General features: G+C 39.3%; 2 protein-coding genes across 2 annotated transcripts in view; one reads left to right on the top strand and one right to left on the bottom strand.

Annotated features, from left to right (window-relative positions):
- The window catches only part of UBAC2 (UBA domain containing 2), an 87,823-nt gene that overhangs the window by 12,731 nt on the left and 52,519 nt on the right, over positions 1 to 22,573 (top strand). The window lies entirely within an intron of this gene.
- Positions 1,195 to 5,985, bottom strand: GPR18 (G protein-coupled receptor 18). The gene is made up of 3 exons (XM_085057261.1): positions 5,827 to 5,985; positions 3,415 to 3,544; positions 1,195 to 2,518 (listed from the first exon to the last, which is right to left on the bottom strand). Exon 3 carries the CDS (start codon positions 2,472 to 2,474, stop codon positions 1,509 to 1,511), a length of 966 nt encoding a protein of 321 aa, XP_084913387.1. The 5' UTR covers positions 2,475 to 2,518; positions 3,415 to 3,544; positions 5,827 to 5,985; the 3' UTR covers positions 1,195 to 1,508.

Below are 22,573 nucleotides of genomic sequence, written 5' to 3'. Positions count from 1 at the left end.
CTCTTTTGAACTGAAGTGTAAAGGTTCTTGGCACAATTATTATAATTTCAAACATTTATTTCTTAGCTATGATTTGTGTTTAGTTTTTGATTTATCCGTATAATGAATAATTTCCAATCTGTTAATCCTATTTCCTCTGTTAACATGATTGCAACATGGCTTGCAGTGCACAAATTGTTGCTGTATTTGTTCAGTCTAAATTGTTTGGATCCGTTCAATTTGTAAAAACTAAAATCAGGTTGTGCCGAGTTCTTTCTTTAATCAGAAAGGCAACAGAACTGTAAGTCATGTGCTATGTTATGTTCACTTCTAAATGCATATGCATTTCATACTGGTATCTTGTATGTGTTTCAAAAATTGAGTGCTAGAGCTTGTTATTCCATTTAGTGCTTGCAGCTGAAGTTCTTACAGCTTTGTGATGTTAAGGAATTCGGATTTGCATAATCTATATTTGAGATTTCTGCACTTAATAAAAGATGCATGTGTTACAGTAGAACCATAGACCTTGCAATCCTTTGTGGTTAAGCTTCTGACAGGTGAGATCATAAAGATTTGGGTTTCCATGTGTTGCACACTCTGTGAGGTAATAATAAAAGCTCATGGAGTAAGTTTTTTAATGTTAAACACCATATTAGACTTTTTTTATTTCTGCTTTTCCAGAGTGTCTGTTGAAAGTGTCTAAAGACTGATTTATAAGGGACAAAAAGCATGTGTTTGATATTATAAAAATACATTTTTTTATAGTGTGTGAAGATTGAAAAGGAGTTGAAAGCTTGAGTAGCTACTGCAGTTACTCATCATATTTGTTACCAGGAGTTTGTTGCTAGGACATAGGCTGCTAATGTGTCTGGAGAAATTAATATTCTCATACGTGTAAAAAGATACTTTATGCAAAAGTGAAGTGTAATAAATGTGCACATCATACTCACAGGTAGGTAATGAACAGTTTGATCATCATACCCTTTGATGGTATTTTTTGTGACTGTAAAATGTAGTCTTTTACAAAGAAATCTGCATCAAAAAAGTTTTTAATTAAGTGAAATATAAGTTTTACTCACATGTGCCTTCTCTTTAAGTCATGGTGATATTGATCTTGAGAGAATGAAGTTAATTTCAGAAGTGTGGGATATACAGTAGTTTCAGTAGCATTTGATTATTCAGATATAAAAAATTAATGTATACATTGCATCATAATTCTTCAGTGTTGTCTACTTTATTATATTAATAGTCACTTTCACATCTGACAATATTCAGAGTCTTTTGAGGTGACAAAAGCATTGGAGAGTTTAACACCGATGCTAGGTTTTAGTTCATTTCAGGTGAAACAACAGAAGATGTTGAGCAAATAAAAAGTGCAATTATTATTCTGCTTCTGTCATATTTACAGTGCAACAAACATACCTGTTACTTTTGGTTATAGAACATACTTCTGTGTAGTCAAGTGCTAGAATTTGTAAAAAGAATCACTTGTTTGCATTGTGGAAGTCCCCCAACATTTTTTTCTGTCTTTATATCATTTCACTGTTCATATTATTGAGCGATCTTACACTTCCAGTTCGAAAACTTTTCCTGCGCACACTTCGAAGGTAATTGCGATAAAGGATTACACTGATGACTCTTGCCTGGAATTGTTTGGAAACAATGTAGTACAGTATAACATCCAAGCATGTACTGAGATTCATGAGAAAGGTTGTAAAGGCTGCCCAGGGATTGTAAATTGTGTTTTCATCTTGCAGCATCAGGAAGGCGAAGCAGATGTGAAAGGGCACAAAGCAGATGAGTACTTGAGCAATCAGAGTAACTATAATTCTTATGGATCTCTCCTTGGCCTTGGGCTTCAGTTTGGAAGTCTTGCCATGAATAAAATTGTGAATAATGACTAGGTAACACCCCATCATGATAAACAAGGGGATCAAAAAGAAAAAAATCAAGCGACAAAAGTTCAGTGTATTTACTTCCTTTAAATGAATGATATCAAGCATTTTCATGCAGGTGGTGAAATTTGAGGCTTGGTCTGGATCAGATCGTAAAAACAGCAGTGGGGACGTTGTTGAGAGGGTCATTATCCAGATTCCAGTGCAAGCCAGCACAGCTTTTTTTGTATTTTTTAGTTCTTTGACATGTTTGGGCTGGACAATGGCCATAAATCTGTCTACACTGATAAAAGCAAGCAGCCACAGAGCAATGGCTGGATAAAACACAGTGAAAGCACCAATGATCCGACAGAATGTATCTCCCAAAGGCCATGTTTCTGTCCCGTGGTAGATTATCCGAAAAGGCAAGGAAAATATAAAAATGAGGTCAAGTAAAGCGACATTCATCATATATACAGTTATAGTTGTTCTCTTCTTGGTAGTGCAGCTGAACACCCATAGTGCAATGGCATTCACCAACAAACCCACTGTGAACACAAAACTGTAGAAGACGAGTGATGCAATCCTGTATTCTTCTGGGTGGAGATTTTCAGGCATCATAGTTTAAGTGAACTTAGGAATAGTTTTTGCCCTCCATTAATACCCTAAAATTAGATAAAATATGGGAAGTTATTCTCAGTCAAGTCTATCTTTAAAAACAAACAGGAATATTGTTTTAGGATGGTGTTTAGTGATGAGATTGTATTGTTTAGCTCTTAAAATGTGCTAAGTTTGTTGCTTTTTCTGACTGCAAATACGTTATCATCCTTTGAGGGAAATATATGTATTGTCAGGCTTGTGAAATATAGTATTTATAAGCATGTTTTAGTAAAATATTTTAATCACTTAAGGGATTTTTTATATAAGGAATAAAAAAGTTGCGATTGACACTACAAGTGTGCATCAGTAGCTGATAATTAGATTGAAACAGTTGTATTTGAGCTATGAGAGCTATTTTCTATAGAAAATATTTCTTGAAGTAGTTGAAAAATTCTTAACTAAACTAATTATGGAAAGAAACAAGTGAGCATGGAATGTAGTGACATTTGGATATCCAAAGAGAAGTACTGACTTTGCTTTTTATCTGTGTATGAGCTAGTAAACTCCCAAAATAACAGGTGCTTGCTGTTGTTCATAAAAGACACTAAAAAGCTATTTTAGTAGCTACATAGCTTCTGATACTTATTTAATCCCAGGGCATCAGAAACACCCACCCAACACATGAATGAGATGAATAGATCAATAGACTTCCTATTTAAAAAAAGTAAAAAGATGGGAAGCAGCACTGTCTCTGACCAAGCCATATGGGAACAGTATGTTTTTGGAGGGACAGAAGTTGCTGGCCGGTAGCCAGCTGCCCCAGAGCACAGTGTTCCTTCTTCCAGCTTCTTGGTCATAGGAGTTGGACATCTGAGATGTCATTGTGCATGCCCAGGTCATGAGAGCTGAAGGAGAGGATGCCTGGTTTACTCTGAAGCCCCATGAGGATGGCAGACCTTACCTGGCGTTTGCATGAGTGCTTTCTTTAACCCTCACCCCCAGCACCTTCCTGGCTCTTGCTGTGGTCACAGTTTCATGACTTCGTGTGGGAAGGTTCCTCTTGTCTGGCCTTTTACCCAGTCCTGTGGCAGCTTTGTGAAGAGGAGGAGGAGGAAAGAGTTAGTTGTTTATCTGATCTTCCCACTGGTGACAAACAGCCAAAGAAGTTCCACAGTGCCGGCTAGGCACCAGAACTGTTCTCAAAAGCAGAAAAGAGCACAGTTCCTCTCTGTTTTATCTCCAGAAGTGAAGAATGCATTAAAAAGTTTTATTGTTACTGTTCATCTGGTTAATGTTACCAAATACTTCATCAGTGCTACAGGCATGCATAAGGAATTGAACCAGTGTTTATTAATCTAGCACCTGGTTTGATACTGGCAAATACCAGCTGCTTTTGAGAAGTGTACCCATGGAGTAGCTAACTTAAATATGACCTGTTAAATCTTTATATAGGTTCGTTTTCTTGAAATACGAAGTTTGGGCTACTAATTTTCTTACAGTTCTCTCTTTTACAGATACATTAAAAAGTTATGCATAGAAATATTTAATCATCAAAGTCTTTTTTTCAGCTATACAAAACAAAGGTATGTTTTTTGCTCAGATGAGGTCATTAGAACATACAACAGAATTTGTTTTGTTTAGGAAAAGCTATGCATGTAATGGAAAAAAGAGGTTTGGAGGCCATCTGTATGAAGGCCTCTAAAGTTCCTCATTTTGTGAAGAACTCTAAAAATAAGAAAAAGAATTAAAGAATGATAGCAGACCTTATTGAAAGGTAGATGGCATATGCTTAAAAATTTTGTGCACATTTAAAGCATAGTTAAAATATTATCTGGCACACTGTTCCCGTTTCATTACTGTTGCATAAAATTGTCCAAATGTTGCTTAATACACGCCTCCCCCCTACCCTTGCACATTGTGAGTTTTTTCTCTTTAGTTCTGACTTTTTTTTCTCTCTTGCTAGTGATTGTGCGTGACATAGTGCATGACTACCAAGCTCAATATCCTGACTGATTTAGGAGGTGAATTGAGTAGTAATGTATAGGATAGGTAGAAGAATTCATTTGAATATTAATAAACATCATGGATTTTAGTTTTGATTTCACTCTTCTCTCCTTTGGACTTGCAGTGACTGTAATTGTTTCTGGTCAGGTCATGTTTCTGAAATAACCAGTAGGCTGATGTTGATGGGAAGAGAGGAAGCTTAATCTGGTGTTACCTTCTGTCAGGAAAACCAGGAGTTCCATGCCTTGTTTGCTGGTTATTTCAAGTTTGTGACAGTTTTGAGATATATGAAAGAAAGGACCCACTGTAACTAAAATGGTTTGTTGGGTTTTTGGTTTTTTGGTTAGTTGTTGGAGACACTGTTTCCAAACTTTGTGAGTTTAAGTGGATGCCAGTTAATTTTTAAGAGTCTAAAATGTAACATTTATGTAGGTAGGAAATATTGAGATTTTTTAAAAGCATGAGTTACCTGTCTGCATTTGTACGCAAATTGAGATATTCTGCTTTTTTCATCAGTACTTGTTTGCATGGAGTTCAGGTTGAAATCTCCCAGGTCAGCCCAAGAATGTCTTTGGGAGCCTCTGGGTGGATGGTTTTGCCCTAGTTGCCATTTTTCATAAGGGGAACATTTACTTACTGGTATTGATCAAAGTGCTTGCTGAAGAGCCCCTGGAGTCACTGGTTTCTGGAAGTCCTGTCTGTTTTAATTCTGAACAATTCCTCTGTTGTTTGTCTGTATGTTTTATCAATCTTTGAAATTTTTTAATGATAACTGACATTCTGAATGTCTAACATGAATTGTGACACATCTGGGTGCCATGTACAAGAACAAAGACTTTCACAGCAAAATCACAATTAATTCTTTTTCTTCAGGCTCTTACTACAAGTTAGGTAAAAGCAGTTCCATTTAAAGCACCATGCGTGTACCTCTCTTCCCAATATCCCTTTTTTTCCCTTGTTGGCTCCTCATATTTGCTTCTGTTTCCCTGAGGAGGCCATGACTTGCAGTGAAGCACAGAGAGACCAAGCAACACGATCTTCTCCCGGTTTTAGTTTCATGAAAACAAACATTTTTCCTTTAGTGATAAGTATACTTACTAATGTTTTAATTTATTGCATATTTTAAAAATGTCTATTAAAATCCTAAATGACAATATGGCACTATGCTTTTACAAATGTAACCATTTTTCTTTAAAAGTTATTTATAGAATGCTGCTGTTATTTTGAAAGTGCACTAAAAATTAAATATCTTTTCATTAGTTCTGGAAGTAATGCCCATGTTTGGCTTCTGCACAAAGAAGTCTATCTTAACAAGAAGCATAAACATCCAAGTTACTTTGTTAGCACAGCATATGGGATTGTTACTCACCTTTTGTGTGCTACAAAGTTTCTTCAGAGATGCTTCTTTCTTGGCCCCAAATCTGTAAAAGGATTAGACTTCCTCCTCTTTGCTCAATTTCACTTAGCTAAAATAGCTCCTCTTCACAGGCAGGAAACAATGACGTAATCTCGCTAGTTCTGAGCTCTGTTGTTGGTCATACTTAAAAGTTGCTATTTCACATATGTGTGGTATCTGTGAACTGATATTTCTATTACCTTTCAACAGTCAAACTTTTATAATATTTCCAGTATGGCTAGATTGGGCTATTGTACTACATTTCTTTTCAAAACACACTTTTAAATGTTAGTGGTATAGTGAAAGCAAATTTTAGGCTAAGATTTACGTGAGAGGGTATCTGCAAAAATACACATATTGGTTATGCAGAAGTTTCTAATAATCACAATGTAAATGTATTTTCAGTAGAGCATGGTGTCATGGATTTTTTGTGGAAATCCCCATTTTATTTATATTGCCTTGGATAGTAGTCAGTCTGAAAGTGACAGAAACTCACTGCATTTGAAATGAGAAGTTTGATTCACTTGAATACACAATTTTATTTATGCCTGTACTTACAACATTGTGTTAACAAAAGAGCAATGTTTCTACATTTTATTTGCTGTCTATAACAATAAAATGCCTATTCCAGAGCTTTGTCGAAAAATGTTCTATGGCAAGAGCTTTTAACCTTTGTAAAGATGGAGTAAAATCTCTCAGCTCTGTCACTGTAAAAGACATCTTTGTAAAAATGGAGTAAAATCTCTCAGCTGTGTCACTGCAAAAGACATCTTTGGTTGGATGGGAGCATTCATAAAGGATTGTAGGTAAAGGAGACTAAATACCTATGTTTCCTCTTTGTCACCTTGAAAAAACATCCACCCATTAGAAAAGCCATTCAGAGAAAGAGCTCATTCCATGTTCTCTGTAGAGTGCTTGCTGCTTCACATCTCTGCCTGGCAGTCCTTGGGACATGGTAGCAGAGAGCTCTGTAATGAGCAGGAGAGCAGTAACATTAGAGTCTCCACCTGACATGACATCAAGAATTTGCCAGGATGTGCACTTGGTGCCAGAAGCAACAAAGTCCTGCAGTTTATAAATAGGCAGAATCAGGTTTATTTGTGAGAACATCTTTCTTCACTGACTGTAAAACTAACATAGGTAGATGATCCTCACTCAGTGCTCAAGATAACTTCTGTGAAAAAAAGCCTCTACTGCTTTGCAGGAGTCATGTTATTTATCTCAGCTGAATGGGTTTGTGTTAGCGTGTAGGTGTCTGCATAGGTCAGTATGATGGTTAAAGTAATCATGGGGAGGGACCTACACATTTTTGGTGTGTAGATTACCTTTAAATATTTGAGGTTTTCCTGTTTAGGTGAACTAATGCAAAACTTGGGTTTCTGTGATCATTTCAATGGTGTCTTAAATGCATCAGTCTGCAAATCCTATCCAGACTACCCCATAGAAATATAAATCTATTTAAAAGTGCTTAATATTTTAGAATTAAGGAGTATCTTAGAAGGACTAACAAGTGTTGAAAACTCTTCAGTGGCTTCATCATTAGTAAAGCAACTCCAGAGCATGCTTCTGCAGGACAAGGCACTGTTTTCAACTGTCCAGTGATAGCTCAGAGAAATTCAGTGACATATATGTCTCCTGGAAGAGAGGGACTGGTCTTTTGAACTCTCCAAGGCAGGAGTATTTTATTTGGGGAAAAAACACAGAAGTGTGCAGGCACCTTCCAAGCTGAACTGCACTGTGAATGTACCAAAACAAGCAAGTGGACAGTCAGTGCCTCCTTTAGCTAAAGAGGAAGTACAAAAGCGATTCTGGGTTTGAATGGAGAGCAGGCAGATGTTGCATTTGGAATCAGAGAAGCCATATGCTGTGAGTTGCCTCTTGGCTTGCTGTCTTCTTGGGGGAGGGTCGAAAGTGTGACCTTTTATAGCTGTGTCTCATTTTGTCTGGAGGGTGGCTGATGTTCTGACCCTGCAGTGGAGGTCATGCCTTGTGCAGGCATCTGGAATCAAGTCCTACAGTTTACACAGCTGGATAGCAGCAGCCCGGTTGCGTTTGCTGTGAGGTTAGCCATCCCTCTGGTTTGCTGCAGCATAGACATGTCACTCTGTTCTGCTTTCACTTGGGCTTTTCACAGCCTTCCTGGTGGAGAAGAGGCAGCCAAACCTCTCTGCTTGTAGGCTGGCAGGCCTTCTCCCAAAGCGTGGAGGGGTAGCTCTGTCTGGCAACAGTAGGCTGAGAATAGGTGTTTGCAATACCAGCAAGTGCATATTCCTTGTCTGGGTGCTCAGGCTGGCTGCAGCTGCAGGGTTATAAGCATTTGGAGGTAAACACCCAAGTAAAAAGTTGCACTGCCTGTGGTTTGCAAGAGGCAGTGGGCTGCTCTGCTGTGCCACATTCCCCTATTGCTTTGGTTTCTGCTGTAGGAAGCACCTGGCTTTGTTTTTGTCTCCTTTGCTATTTTATCAGCTAGAAATTAGTGCCTTGCATTGGTTTCCTTTAGATGGGTGAGTACTTTCTCTGCTCCAGCTTTTACTTAATTAAATACTCAGTTCTATCTGGAGTCTTCTTTTGCTATTCTGAAGTTGTAGCAGTAGAAAAAGTAATTTTAGTTGCATTATGTTGTGTTAAAGCTGGTTTTAAGTAGTTAAAAGCTAAGGCAGTGTACTTCCTGTCTGAGGGTAAGGCAGGGTGCATGTGGTCTATTATGGTGCCTTCACTAACTGGCAGTAAGGCTCAGAAGAAATGAGTTTGATCACTTGTTCAAAGTGCAGCACTGAAGAGATCGCCTTCATGCTGTTGCTTTTGTAGAATTAATGTACTGCTGGGTCTTTCAGTGGTTTAGTCATGGTGCAGTAAAGTATGCTTTGCCTGTTCACTTACTGTGTAATGTAAGCTTTGTCCAGCTGATACAGAGAATTTCTGCACACAGAGGGACAGAAGGATTACCCTCTGTATCAGTTTGGTAAGGAGCAGGCTTGAGCTCATGTTCTCCTTCTTTCAAACTTTCCACCTTTTGATCTATTGAAAAGAAAGAACTGAAGCTTCTTGCATGGTTCACTGCACCAGTGGTGCAGGAAGCAACTCTCCCATGTCAGTTTGTTAGCATACTGGCTTGCTGTTGTGGGTGAGTTCACTTGAAATTTTGGGTTACTGTTCTCAACTTTGATAGAAACTGGATTAATTTTTTATTCCCATACTGTGTTCACTGTAGTGAATGTTTAAGAATAAACTACTGGTTAAAAGTTGTCATGACACTGAATGCATAAAGTTATTGCAGTTGTTCCCAGTTTTGCCATGTGTGTGTTACTCAGAGTCTGTGTCATGGCACAGCTGTTCCTCCTCTACCACTCCTCTGTCTGAGTGAGTATAAATGCAGCGAGCAGCAGAACTGAAGGGATGGGAAAGGGAGCAGCTTAAAGAGAGCTGCAGCTTAGTTAGCTGCACCTGACATGTTATTTACTGTCACATTTTGCTTTCTCTTCCCTGTTTTACTAGAACATGGTATGGTTTGAGAAAGGAGCTCCTGGTTTTCCCCTTTAAAAAAATTCAACATTCCATGTTTCTCCTGGGTTTGTTTGTTTGGTTTTTTGCCACCCCTCCTCCCTTCCCCCCACTGCCACACCTTCTCTTGTACAGCCAGGACACACCCTGTGCCACTAAATACCCTAAAAATATACAGTGCATCTGGCCTGTGGTTCATGTGTTTATCACTGTCAGTCAGCCTTTGAAAGAAACAATACTTCAGGAATTAATTAAAATTAAAATTGCATTTGTGAGATGTCTGTGATAGTGGGGTAGTGGACTAGAGACAGTGGTCTTTTACTCATCAGCAATCTCAGAGTGTCCACAGTATTATTAGCTCATGGCAAATACCAACACAGCTCCATGCTTGCTGATAAACCCACAGTACCTTTGGCAGGTTTCGTAAACTCTTGGGTTTGTCCTGCTTTTCTGTGTTCCATTTTGTTGGGAAGCAGCTCTTTTAATTCAGAAAGTACATGTTTTTCATGACAGATATTTCATAGTTTTTTAAAAACCTGCATGAATACTCAACTTTTTTCTTTTATTTATTTATTTTTAATCTTCGTGGTCAGGAACTATGAAATGAGTTATTTGTTCCAGTTTGGAAGTGTCTAGGAGAGCTTTCTCTGCTCTTTGCTTACTAAGTATGTGGTATGTGATCTTTTTAGTATTAAACTGCTCTTAAAGGTTTCAGGTGCAGAGACATATTGTTCTGAAACTTGATATGCCTCCCAGGAATAGAGTTAGTGTTTCAAAAGAAATGTCTTTATTTGGAGCTGCATATACTCAGATTCTTTTGATGAAGTCAAGTGCAGGAGTAGGGAGAGTTGTTTTGACTCCTCCAGAGATCAGGAGTTTGGACAAGCTCTCTCAGTTACTAGCCCAAGTATATGTTATCAGAAATTAAACAATTAAAAATTACTACATAAGCTTTAGCAGACCAGTGAAGTGTTTAATCAAAAGTACCTGAAGTGAGAGTGGGCTGTGTGGAATAGAAAAAGCACTTCAAATTCAAGGATGCCTTACTGCGTGTTGCCCAGCCCTGGCAGGTAGCTTGCTTTGTGGAAGTGGCAATCTTCTAATGCTGTTCTGCCTGTGCCACCTGTCCCTGGCACAGATGAACAAGCAGCAGTGTGCTGGGGTTGTGAAGCTTGCTGTGCTGTGCTGGAGTTGAGCTGACAAAAGAAGGAGCATCAAGATGAGAAAGGGGCTGGCATAATCCAGACCGGGACAAAGCTGCCCAGTGCTGCCACACAGCAGTGAATCTGGTTGTTTTCCTCTGCTGGGCAGCTTTGCTTGGTGTGGAGGCTCAGTGCTTTCCTTGGAGGGAGGTGAAAGAGCAGCTGAGTGTGAGTATGCTCAGCGCACTGGAGCACTGGGACAAGGCCAGCTGGTGCTCTGAGCTCGCTGAGATGGACAGCAGAGCTGGCTGCAGGCAGGTGGTTTCAGAGTCACTGTTTTCTCAGGTATGGAGCCAGGTCAAGGCAGAGGACTCTGTATTTCCCAGCTAACTGTTCACCTACAAAAATTATATCTATTTTATACACACACATGCACTTTAAAGGGAAGGAGCTGAAAATCGTGATCTTTATCATTATAAGAGGCCTAAGAAAGTGAGGCAGGGCATAAATCTGAAGTTCAGTAATTTAAGCAGCTGTTTTCCTTGTGTTGACATTGTATTGGTAAAGGTGGCTTTAAGATAGGATGGACTAGTGAAACTGAACCGGGACTTGTGTATTTGGTATTCTCTGCTACTTTCATCCTTTGCCTCCAGATCATGGGGCCTGTAAATTATTTTTTATTTTTGTCCTAGAACATCTGGGACATTGCCTTTGTTTGTAAGTGAGCCCTGTGATGTGTGATGATCTGGGCTGCCAAATTCATATCACTTACCCAAACAGCAGAAATGAGAGGGAGTGCAAAGCTTGTTTTGAGCAAGGAGCAGTAAGAGAATAAAGGGCAGTAAAGGTGGCAGGATGTTGGACATCTCTCTATTCCTCCTTCTTTCAAATTTGTCAGTATATGGAGGTAACCGTAAGAACTGTAGCAGCAGCCCATGGCTCAGTGCTCATTACTGTCTAGATGATGTAGTTTATTTCCAAGGTGGTGTGGCCTAACCTGTCACAGTTATTGGGCAAGTGATTGGCGCAGTGTCTTTTAGCAGTGATCCCGGATCTGACTTCTCTTTGCTGCTAGGTAGTTCCTGGCCCAGTGCTTGTACTGCCTGGTGCAAAGATCTCTGACAGTGGAAAATGGGGCTTAGCCTCCAATAAGAATCAGTTTGGTGAAATGGATTTGACCTCTGCTGTGGTGAGGTTTAATTACTGTGTCAATGCTGCCATCTGCGGATCTTTAGAAAGCATAGCAACAGATCTTTAGAACAGCAGAAAACAGGTGGGACGGGTTCATTCCTTTATGCACCTGCACTACTTAGCCAGTTGTTCAGGAAAGCTGATTATAAAGAGTGAAAACCACTTTGTCTTTCCTGTGGAAGGGACATACCACATGGCATGGAAGCTGTGATTGTTCCTGTAGCTATGCAACTGCAAATTTTGTTATTGCTCTAATAGATGCATTTCTTACAGGTCTCCTCTTTGCATTTCTGTTTGTACATTAAAATACAATTCTGAGAATGAGTTGTAAGCAAAGACTTTTGTACTGTTCATAGTCTGAATTTACCCTGAAAAATTGAAGAATTGGAAGACACCTAGTGGAGGAAGAGAAGAAAGACTAGAAACAGCATTTACCATTCTTCTTTTGGCTTTATTACGTAGCTTGAGGATAAAAACTAATATTAGAAACTAAGCAACTCTGTGTTTTTTAAGTCATCCACTTTCTGATTTTGTTGTTTTACTTTTCTGATATGTCTTTATCAAAATAAGACACGAAAGCAACAACTTTCTTTGCATAACATTCTGTTCTTCAGAAGGAGTGTTCTAAAAGTTTTACGATTAAATTATTTCATGAGAATAAACAATGCCTTCTTTCCTATGTGGGAATAGGGGCCTCCTTTTTAGCTTAGTAGTTGATCCTTGAAGGTTATTTTCAGTCCACATGGGCATGATCAAGTTTTCTTTCTGTCTTTACTGGCAGCTTGGGGTTTCTTTTTCACCCCCCTTTTCTCTTCTCTTCCTCTTTCCGGAGTTAGGAACACCTTGTTTGTTCCTCATGTTCAACCGTACTACAGAAAGACAGGGATGTGGAAGTCCCTTTGGAATTTGAAAGGAAATCCTGCATCTAATTGTAGATGTCTGTGCCAAACAATTCTGTACAAGTTATCATTTCAGCTATTGTTTGCAAATTGGCTTACGGCAGTGCCCTATGTCATTTGATCTGAAGGGAAACAAGCTTAAAGGAGTCATTGCATCCTAGAAACAGCAGTTGTCTTGTATCTGTAGAAGTTCTGCTATGAGCACAGATTGCTACATTTTTGTATTAAGGATCTGATATCCTTTCATACAAGTGATATAATAAGGGATAAAATATCCCAGTCTGTCACAGAATGAACTGCTTTCATTCCAATGATGTTCTATGTATCTCTTCCCTCTCCCTAAATTTGTAGGGCAATTAATTACTTGATTGCAGTGGAGGAAGAAGGAAGAAAAATGAATGAATAATTCTTCAGAGCAGCTGGAGACATCATTAGTATGAGGAGATACTCTACCTGTCGTAGCCTTTTGCAAAATAGAGTGGTGGTATGATTGCTCTCTTAGGACAGACAAGGAGGGTAATGAAATAACTTCACAAAGGGAGTCTTGCAGTGACTGATGTTTTAAAGGAACCCCTCTTGATTTGCCAAAGTAATGAACAGAAATTTATAAGGTTCAGTGGTATCTGCGAAGGTACAGTTATATGACTGAGACTTGAAAAAACAAATGTGCATGAAACAGAAGATAGTGTGTTCAGCTAGTAAAAAAGTAATGTAGTTGTTACACTAAAGAATTAAGAAATTAAAATGTCTATTTTTCAGAGTTAAATGACCTTGAAGACTTTCTGTATAAGTAACACAAGACCTTTTAAATTTTCCTCTCTGCATTTATTTTATGCTTACTGAATACTCTCCTTTTGTTTAGTCATCACTTTGCTTCATATACTTTGGTCTGTAGTTGAGAAAAAGTCTTATATGGAGGTCTTAATGGGGAAGTATGTTTTGCATTGCTACAGCTTTTTTATTTTGTTTCTGTTTTATCATGCACAAGCTAAAGAGTTTCCTGCTGGCAATTTGTGCCTTACAATACTTACTCATTGGAAAAGCTGAACTACAGCCATGAATCACAAGGAGGTGTGAATGGCATCTTGAACAAAAAGCACCAGAATGATGGGAAGTGTTTCAATGTTCAAGTATTTTGTTGTAAACCAAACTGTGTGAATAAGATGAACATTAAACTGGTCTTTTTACTAGTCTTTTTACTACCCTTTACTAGTCTTCAGCCTTTGAAGATATGTTATGATGTCTGTTACAATATCCTCCTCATAATGTGGTTAGAAGAAATTTGATTTTTTTGCCAAGAATACAAAAGTAGTTAAAAACATGTCTCAGCCAAAAAATAAGACAATATTTACTAATAATATTTACTGTAGAAGAGGACTGAGGAGTAGCCAATAACTGTTCTACAGAATTACGCTCGAAATCTTGAACAGGGGATATATGTATGAGTCACACTGGTATTACGTAGCTCCAACTCATTGTTTCTACCATGAAAATAGGTATAATAAATGAGGCAAAAATAGCTTGTGTGCTTTGCCACGTACATGAACATTAATGGCCGTCCTTTGGCTGCACTCTACCCAAGCATTATGCTAAATACAGACCCTGATAAGATCAATTAATGCTTGTATCAACTGGGAGCTGGGAGTGAAGATGCTCTTTGGCCCATCACATATTGAGGTGTGCCCTTGAATTGCTGAAGTGTGGACTGGGTGATGTGGGCCATTTGTGGGATCAGTAAGGTGGAGAGAAGCAGGGTTTCTGTGCTGAAATGTTGGAGCTTGTAGTGCAGTGGAGGATCAGATATCAGGAGCTGGTAGGAAAGGCTGAAGCTCTCATTCACATGTGACGCCCACCTTTCCCTCCCCAGCACAGGCAACTGTCATGTAGCCAGACTTGTAGTCATGTAGCCAGACATGCAAACGATTCTGGGAGACTCTCTGCACTTCCTTTACTGCAGAAACATTAAACAGGCGAATGTATGGGAGCCATAAGTTCAGGTAGGATCTGCATGTTTTGAAAATATTTCTCAGATGGAGTAAGAATGGCCATGAAACTAATAATATTGAAAAGCAAATCAGTGAAATCGTAACACTTGGAATTCAGGTGTGTAGCATGCCAGGGTCTTGGATTGCTACTTATCAAATGTATTTTCTCTAAAGCGAGAAGTTTGCAGAATAAAAAAATATATATTAGATCCAGAGTTAAAAGTTAATCTCCACTACAAGTTGAACCATTCCCGGTGTGAGGTTCCACTTTTGAGGTTATATGTGTCTTGAAGTGGGTGCTTACGTGAAATGAAGTTGCACACTCTTCATGATTCAGTGGAGTGCCTCACAAATGGCAGCTTACCAGAGTAAGCGTCAAGATCTTTAAGATCTGCTGAACAGCTCTCTTTCGATTCAGAAAGATTGTAAAAGACTCAGCTGTCCCTTGTGGAAGTATGAGTTGGCTTCCAAGCTATGCCTGTCCAGGCCTGGAGGGCAGGCATTTCACTCAGGCTGGGTGTGTATCCTCACATCTCTCTGTATATGAATACCTTCAGTGAGCGCCTTGGCAGCATTTCCATATGTGATGCTTTGTTCATTGCCTGCCTTGCACATGGGCATAGTTTGAGAGAGTGGTGGTAAAACCAGTGCCTGTGGGATTATAGCCTGTTGTCATCATTACCACGGATGTAGTCACAGATTTCTATTGTCTGAATCAGGAACCTCCTCCGACATTGTTTGAGGGACAGAGACCTTTCCTCTTTAGTTTCCTTATCTGTATATCAGGTAGGCAGCAGCTTTGGGCTAAGTGGTCCTTTTGTCCATCCAGGTTCAGCCTACTCAAAGCTGACAGTACCATGGTGTATTCCACAGACTGTGAAGGGTTACACATCACCCTCCTGCTTTAGTTAGGGATGTTGATCGTTTGGTGGAACTGACTTTATGTATTGACAAGTTATTGAGTGAGATTTTGAGTGCTTAAGTCGGGTGTGTCAAGACCAGGAAATCTGAGATGATTTCTTGGAGCTATTTTTAAAAGTGTTTTCCTCTGTTCTGGAGCCAGAAATGTGGACACCTTTTCCAGTTTTCTGACAATACAGAGAGATTGGTCCGGATGTAGATGAGTTAATTGTGATGACAGCATTCCATCTGAGAGGGAGCTTTTGTTCAGAACTATCTCAGCTAACAATGCAGTCTCACCACATCTACTTATTCGATTTTAGTCATTTATTTCTGGCCTGGGGATAGCTTTTGAGCTTGGTAAAGCATGCCCACTAAAACTTTAAGTGTGAAATAGTCACTCAAGAAGAAGCACTTACTCTCTTGCAGTTCTTAGATGAGCTGATTTTCCCATTGGTATGAGAAAAAATACCCTTTTCAGTTTTAAAACTTCTGTTCATTTTTTTAAACTTTTACTTGTGTGTCATGTACACTTAAGAAACTAAAATCAGTTCCATAAAAGGATATTCAGCAATCTCTGTGCTTTTCTGTCTCTTGTCACCATGAGTTTTAGCAAGGGCTTAATGAGAGGTTTGTTTTTGTTTTTTTTTTATTTTGCCTTCACTTAATGATCCTTTTCCATAATGGGATGTTTGTTTGATACAGTCTTTCCTCATGCTACAGCACTTTGAGCCTGTGGTCACCACCTTTTGATGAAGATAGTGTTTTGGTAGCTGTGTGCTCTGCCACAAAGGTGAAAGACTGAAACCTGAAAAAGTAGAACATCCTGTGCTTTTCCTTTAAAAAGAAAAATCTTTTCTTTTTAAGATTGTCCTCAGAATTCATCCCACATTCTTGTATCACTTGTCAGAAAATCAACCTGCTGGTGTTTGATTTAAACCCATCTGTTTTTAGAACTGGGGCATTTCTTTACCTCCTGGCCATCAAGCACTTTTTTCTTTTTGTATTTCTAAAGGTTTTTCATGAGTGTTTCTTGCTTCTTTAATGCAGTAACTGTCTCCATGCAGACTGTCGTAGTGAACAGCAGACTGTGAGACAACAAGGGAGCTCAGGGCAAACACAAGGCAGGGGCCCCACAGTGGAATCACTGCATTCCTTCTTCAAGAAACTCTTTTGGGCTGTGGTTAAGAGAAGTGAGTGTTTGCAACAGTCCTGGTGAATGTTCCTGCAAATATTCATTCAAAGGAAAAAAAAGGACTTTTGCTTAAAACTGGAGATTGGGATGTACTATCTATATGCATATCTCCATCTTCACATCTACTTCTGAATCCCTTCTTTGTGTAATAAGTTTGAGATAAGCAAATGGGAAAGATAGGGTGTGTCGCTCCTTCCACGATATGTTGAACCAACAAGGGGAGTAGACACTCAGGAGTCCACCTTTCTGGCATTAAGCTAAAATGTCTTTGCCCTTAAGTGCTTAAGTAATGTATTTCCAGACTGTGACTAATTTACCTCATAAAAAAAAAAAATCTTGCACCAAATATGTGTAGTAGGGACTCATTTACAGTAATTTCTGCTTAATTGTGAAAAGAGGTGACAAAGTAAGGGGACAGGATCAGAAAATGAGATCTAGGATATTAGGCTCTTGAGGGGTATATGAAGATCTCAATATGTAAGGCAGAAGAGACAGAGTAACGGTAGACAAAAATTACCCATATCAAATGCAAAGTGACTCTTTATCAGTGTAAGGGAATGTGAGGCACATGAACTGAGGAGGGCTCTAGCTCACATTCAGCTAACGGAAAGAGTACTCGTTCAAAGCATAAACAGGGTTCCCAGCTGTGTTCTCCACTCCTCTGCCAATGCCTTGCACAGGAGGCAGCAGGAGCAAGCATGTGCGGCTTGGTTTCACCTGCTGAAGGTGCAGTTTTGTAGTGGGGCTGAGCTGGTTGAAGTGTAGGCTGCTGCTTAAAAGCAACCAGTTGGCTTTTGCCTGTACTTTCCTATCTACCACTTGCAGCACGAGTCATCTGACTTCTTACAGGTAGTGGAGATAAAATAATGTTTAAAAATAAAACATATATACATCTATATTTTTTCAGGGATCATTTCTCACCAGCTCAAGTTTTTGAATCTGCTCACTTCTGGGTGGATGAATACCAGCAACAGGGCAAGGAAAGTGATGGAAATGTGTAGCTGGAAGGTAGAATGGGACTTTCTCTTTCCACTGTTCTGTACCACAAGATTCACTGTTGATTACATCAGCCCAGCTTCAGGTGCCTGAGGTTAAGGCTGGCATTGCTGTAGAGTCAGTAACCCCTGACAGAGGATGAGGGTAGATGGGCAGGAGACCATAACCTCTGAACTGAGGCTCTCTGTGGTGTATCACACCAAGCCCTGTTTTTAATAATAAGAGGAGTCATTATCACCCAAAAGCTCTGCCCTATACAAAGTTGTACCATTCAAGATATCAAATCTAATAACAAATGGATAATCAGGTGGTTTTTAAGTGGTGCCAAGATTTGCTGGGGATTTTGAGGGTGTTCTTGAAATGTGGCAATGCTCCATTTTCACATTAATTAGGATACTTATCTCTGCCTTGCAACTGGGATGTGAAGTCTATCTGCCTCTGTGCTTCTCAGGCACACACATGTTCAGTAACAGTATTTGGAGGATGAAAGCAGTAGGAGGCAATTTGACAAAAAGACAAGAAATTTTATCAATGATTGAATGTGGCTGGAAGCTAGATGGTATATCGTTGAAAGGCTTCCGTGAAATGAGCTGTGCTTTTCAAATTCAGAGTACTGAATGACATTTGTAATTGCAGGCAGTCACCACTTTCACACTTGCCATTTAGTTGCTTTTGTTAGGTGGAAAGTACCAAGCATGGTTAGAGATCTGTGAACTAAGTGTAATATTCCGATTAGAAACTGGTCTGCTCTGCAGCAGGATTAATCTCTGTAGTCAGTAAGCAGTTTATGGAGGTAAGCATTACATGTGTCTCTGCCAACCTGGCTAAATAATGCCAGCTGTCTTAACTCTTTTTGAAGATAAATGGGCTGTAATTGGATTTCTGCACTGGATAATTTTAAAGAAGGGCTATTAGAAGCAGTAGTTGTTATGAAGAAACTCCACCTTAGGCATATTATGAAGAGACATTGTATCTCTCTGAGTGATTTAGTGTTTGTCTATCAAAATGAGGTTAGCAGATTAGAGAGAAACATGCTTTGGTGAGGCAGTTTCCATTTTTTCTCATTATGTGTGAGCAAACAGAAATGGTAATGAAGTTAGAGTTGAGTTGGCCAGAGGGGGGAAGTGATGGTACTGAGAGTTGCACAATGTCCCGACATTGTGAACTTATTAAAAAGAAATTGAAAAAGGGAAAAGATAGAAATTTATCTTTTGTATTTCAACAAAACTAAAAAAAAAATAAAAGCAGGCATTGTTTTTTTCTGCAATAATATACTTAAAAGAGAAACCTGAAATATTAGTCAGAAATTGTTTCTCCATACAGCCAGTTTTTGTAAGAGGGAAGTAGATATTAAGAGTGGAGAACATTAATTTCAATAAAATTTGACCCACTCTGCTGGTAATCTTTGCTTATTGAAAAGTGTTAAAAAGTTAAAATTGAAACCAAATGGGGAGAGCAAATTGTGATGTTGCCCACAGTATTTCATTTGCCTGGTGTTGTTACCAAAGACCAACAAGTGGAGTTTTTTTGGGAAGCACAGTTAAGAGTTCTCCAGTAGTAAAATCAAATTTTTTTTAATTTAGGGGGATTTTTTGTTTCACCAGTTTGTTTTGAACAAATAAAACGCAAGTTTATTTAGCTTCTGAGGTGTTTGTGAATTTTTGACACAAGTATTTAAGCTTTTATGTATGAAGCGCAGGAATCACTAAAAATTTTAGCCATTTTTTCCCATGTTCATGTAGCATTAATTGGTGGTTTCATTTTTGTGTGTTTTTTACCATCCTTACACCATAAAAGGTGGGAGGTTTTTCAAATTCGTATTATACTTCCTTGTTTTCTTGCAACCACTGCTTGAATACAGTTTTTCTCAGAGGGAGCACTGTTTAATTCTCTTTCACAGATTTTAGGATAGCTCACTGTTTGGTTTTCCATGACTAGTAATTTGCTTGTGGTTTTATTCCTTTTTTATTCTCCACAAAGCCTTATCATTAGTTTTTTTCATTTTTCTCCTAACAAAAATTCATTTATTTAAGTTTTAGCTTAGTCGCTCTGGTCTTTTTGATTTGATACAATACTTCTTGGAGAAAAAGAATTACAACTCATCCCTTATCCTACTGGTATTCACAGTTGAAAAAGTGATAAATAAAATACCAAGGAGGCATTTTGCACCAAGGAGAGGACTGGATCCCAGTAAGAAAGGCACAAACACTTGCAAGGCAGATAACTGTTCATTAACAGCCTAGAAAAGCCCATCACATGTTACGAAATATGACATCTTTTCCGATGCTGGGAACAATGCGATGTTGCAGCATTAGCTGGACCTTGGGTCAGGGGCAGCACATGGTGCAGATCCCATCTGTGGTGAGGTTCACCAGCTCTGACATCACTACTATTCCTCCAGGGTCTTCTCACAGTACAGATTGATCAGTCACTGACAGAATCCAGCTGGGAGTGATGACAGAGCTTTCAAGACCCCCTTGAGCAATATACACTCATTTCATTAATGAAGCTGTAGTCCCAAAACTCTTGCATACGAACAAGACATCACATTATATAGATGTAGTTAAAATTAAATGTGCATTGATTACACATTGGGTAATTATGTATTGACTTTGCATGGAGTGATTAATTATACTATTGATTAGGTGCATCTTGATTAAGTAGTGGTCTTCTAGTATGCATGATACGGGAGGTCTGCACCTCAACTAGTTATGTGGGTCACTGCCTCATCACAGAATTCATGGTGTGTCTTACTGGTGCACCCTGACATTCTTCCCAGGCCACTGCTGTCATCATCCTGCGTATGGAGAAATCCTGCTGTGAGCAGCTGTGTTGTATCACCAGATGAGATGGAGTGAATCATGGTTCTTACTTGCTTAGACCGTTTTTAGAGATGTTTACAAAGTTGAGTAACACTGTGAAAAGAGAGTAGCAAAACCTTTTTCTACTCGTGGGTCTGCGGCCACTGAGGCACACTTGTTTCCTGTTTTTGTTTGGGACTAGAAAGTGACACCTTGTGAAAGAGCATTAGAATCAGATTTCTGAGAATTTTTTTTTCCCTGTGTTGTGAAGACCTTATCGGGACCATATAAAAATGAGACTTCATCTGTAGTTAAAATGTTATGGTATTAACTCATTATTGATCTCTGTTCTAAAAATCCTTTTTGTGGGCATTTTCAAATTACAAATCTGATCATTAATCACTTAATTTCAGCAGGAATTTATAAATTGCAGCGCAAGAAGGGGATTGTGATGGCAGTGGTGCTCAACTGCTGGAAAAGAGGTGGTGAGCTGTGTAGTAAGTGCCTCCACACCACCAGCAGTCACACTATTAGGAAGGCAGGGTGTAGCCAGAGGAATTAATTTTTCCAAGCTCAGCTTCCTCATGCAGTGGAAGAAATGTAGAGACACCTTTTATGGAAGCAGTAAAAACAAGTTCAGACATGAGGGGGTATTTCCCTGACCCTGGGCTCTCCATCTGCAGTGTTACTCAGCTCGTTGCTCTCAGCCATGAGCTTGGCCTTTGTGAGTTAGCCTGCTGTGGGCAGCTCTCCCTGTGCTCTTGGGTATGGCCAAGGGCCTGGGATCTGGGAGCCACCTGAACAGCTGAAAGGATGCAGGAAAACAGCAAGGAGGGGCAGACATGGCCTGGCTGTACCTGGAATTGTAAGCTGCTCATCTCACAGTCATCCCTGGTGTTGGTAGTCATTAGTTCTGGTGCTGGCATCTGAGTATGCTAGTTTTACAGCTTCTCTTCTAGATTGTGGGTTAAAAGGAGTTAAAGTGCAAAATCCCTTTGTTTTATGAAATTAATACAGTGTAATCTGTATATCAGTAATCTCAGATGACGTGATTATCCTAGTAGCTACCCCTGGCACATTTAAAATAGTTGGTTTGCTCCCTTCTGAATGAATGAAGAAGTAAGGTTCTTCTTCTGTTTGGACTGTTTTGAATAGCTGACATTGGAAATAACACTGTGTTTATTTTTTAAAAGACAAAGTAATTGACCCAGAGTTGTCCTTATAGTCTGATAACTTATCAGGAATCTTCAGGTGTCCCTTTTTGTCAGAAATGCCTCATACATGCAGCTGGCCAGGGAGCTTCATCTCTTCCGGGGATGAAGAGGCTAGGGAGCTTCATCTCAGCTGGAGACAATGATCTGTCACTGTTACTTCTAGACAGAATTGCTGTAACTTTCCATACTTCAGAACTGTGATACTAAGCCATCAAGTCGTTAGTCCCTTAGTATCAGTAGCTGCTAATAAAACACTATCTGGCTGCTCTTCAGACTGGTAAGTTGAAAATAATCGGTCTTCAGCATCTCTATATTTAAAGTAGGCTGCCTTAGAGTTAAACTAACCACAACTTCCCTCGAAAGTTACATGCCACAGGAAGGATGAAACTGCTAAGCTTAGCTGATTAGAGGGAGGAACATAGCTCTCCTTTTGCATGGTATAAGACAATGTATACTTTTCTGGACGGGATAGGATAACCACAACTGTTGCTGCATTCCAACAGGTGCAAAACTTGCTTTTTTTAGTTTGGCCCTTTGCACAACATCTGTCACAACTGAGGAAAAAAAAGAGGAAGAGGAGAAACTCCTACTTTTGCAGTGAGGAAAAATGAATGCAGTTTTGTGGAAAGAAATCTATGCCATATCTTGACCTTTCTTTTATTTTAGGGGGATGCTAATGACAGCATTTTGATGAGGGCTTAAGTAGAGGACAAGAGTAGAATATTTTAAAGTTATGTAATTTTCTAGTTTTACTGCAAGGCCATTGAGTTTCATGTTGCTTTCTTGCCTAACTTGGACCAATTTGCTAGCCGTAAAAGAATGCAGGTTGAAAGAAACCACTGGGGATTATGTTGCCAAGCCCTGGAAGTGCCAGTTTCATCAGGGCTGTGTCAAAT

The sequence above is a fragment of the Lichenostomus cassidix genome, chromosome 1, assembly GCF_008360975.1.
Source record: "Lichenostomus cassidix isolate B80296 chromosome 1, HeHo_3.0, whole genome shotgun sequence".
Lineage (NCBI taxonomy): Eukaryota > Metazoa > Chordata > Aves > Passeriformes > Meliphagidae > Lichenostomus > Lichenostomus cassidix.
Note: the sequence above shows the minus strand (reverse complement) of the source record. Positions and strands in the feature narration are given on the sequence as shown.

Coding starts and splice junctions, on each gene's coding strand:
- GPR18 (XM_085057261.1), bottom strand. CDS start 2,474: ATGATGCCTGAAAATCTCCACCCAGAAGAATACAGGATTGCATCACTC.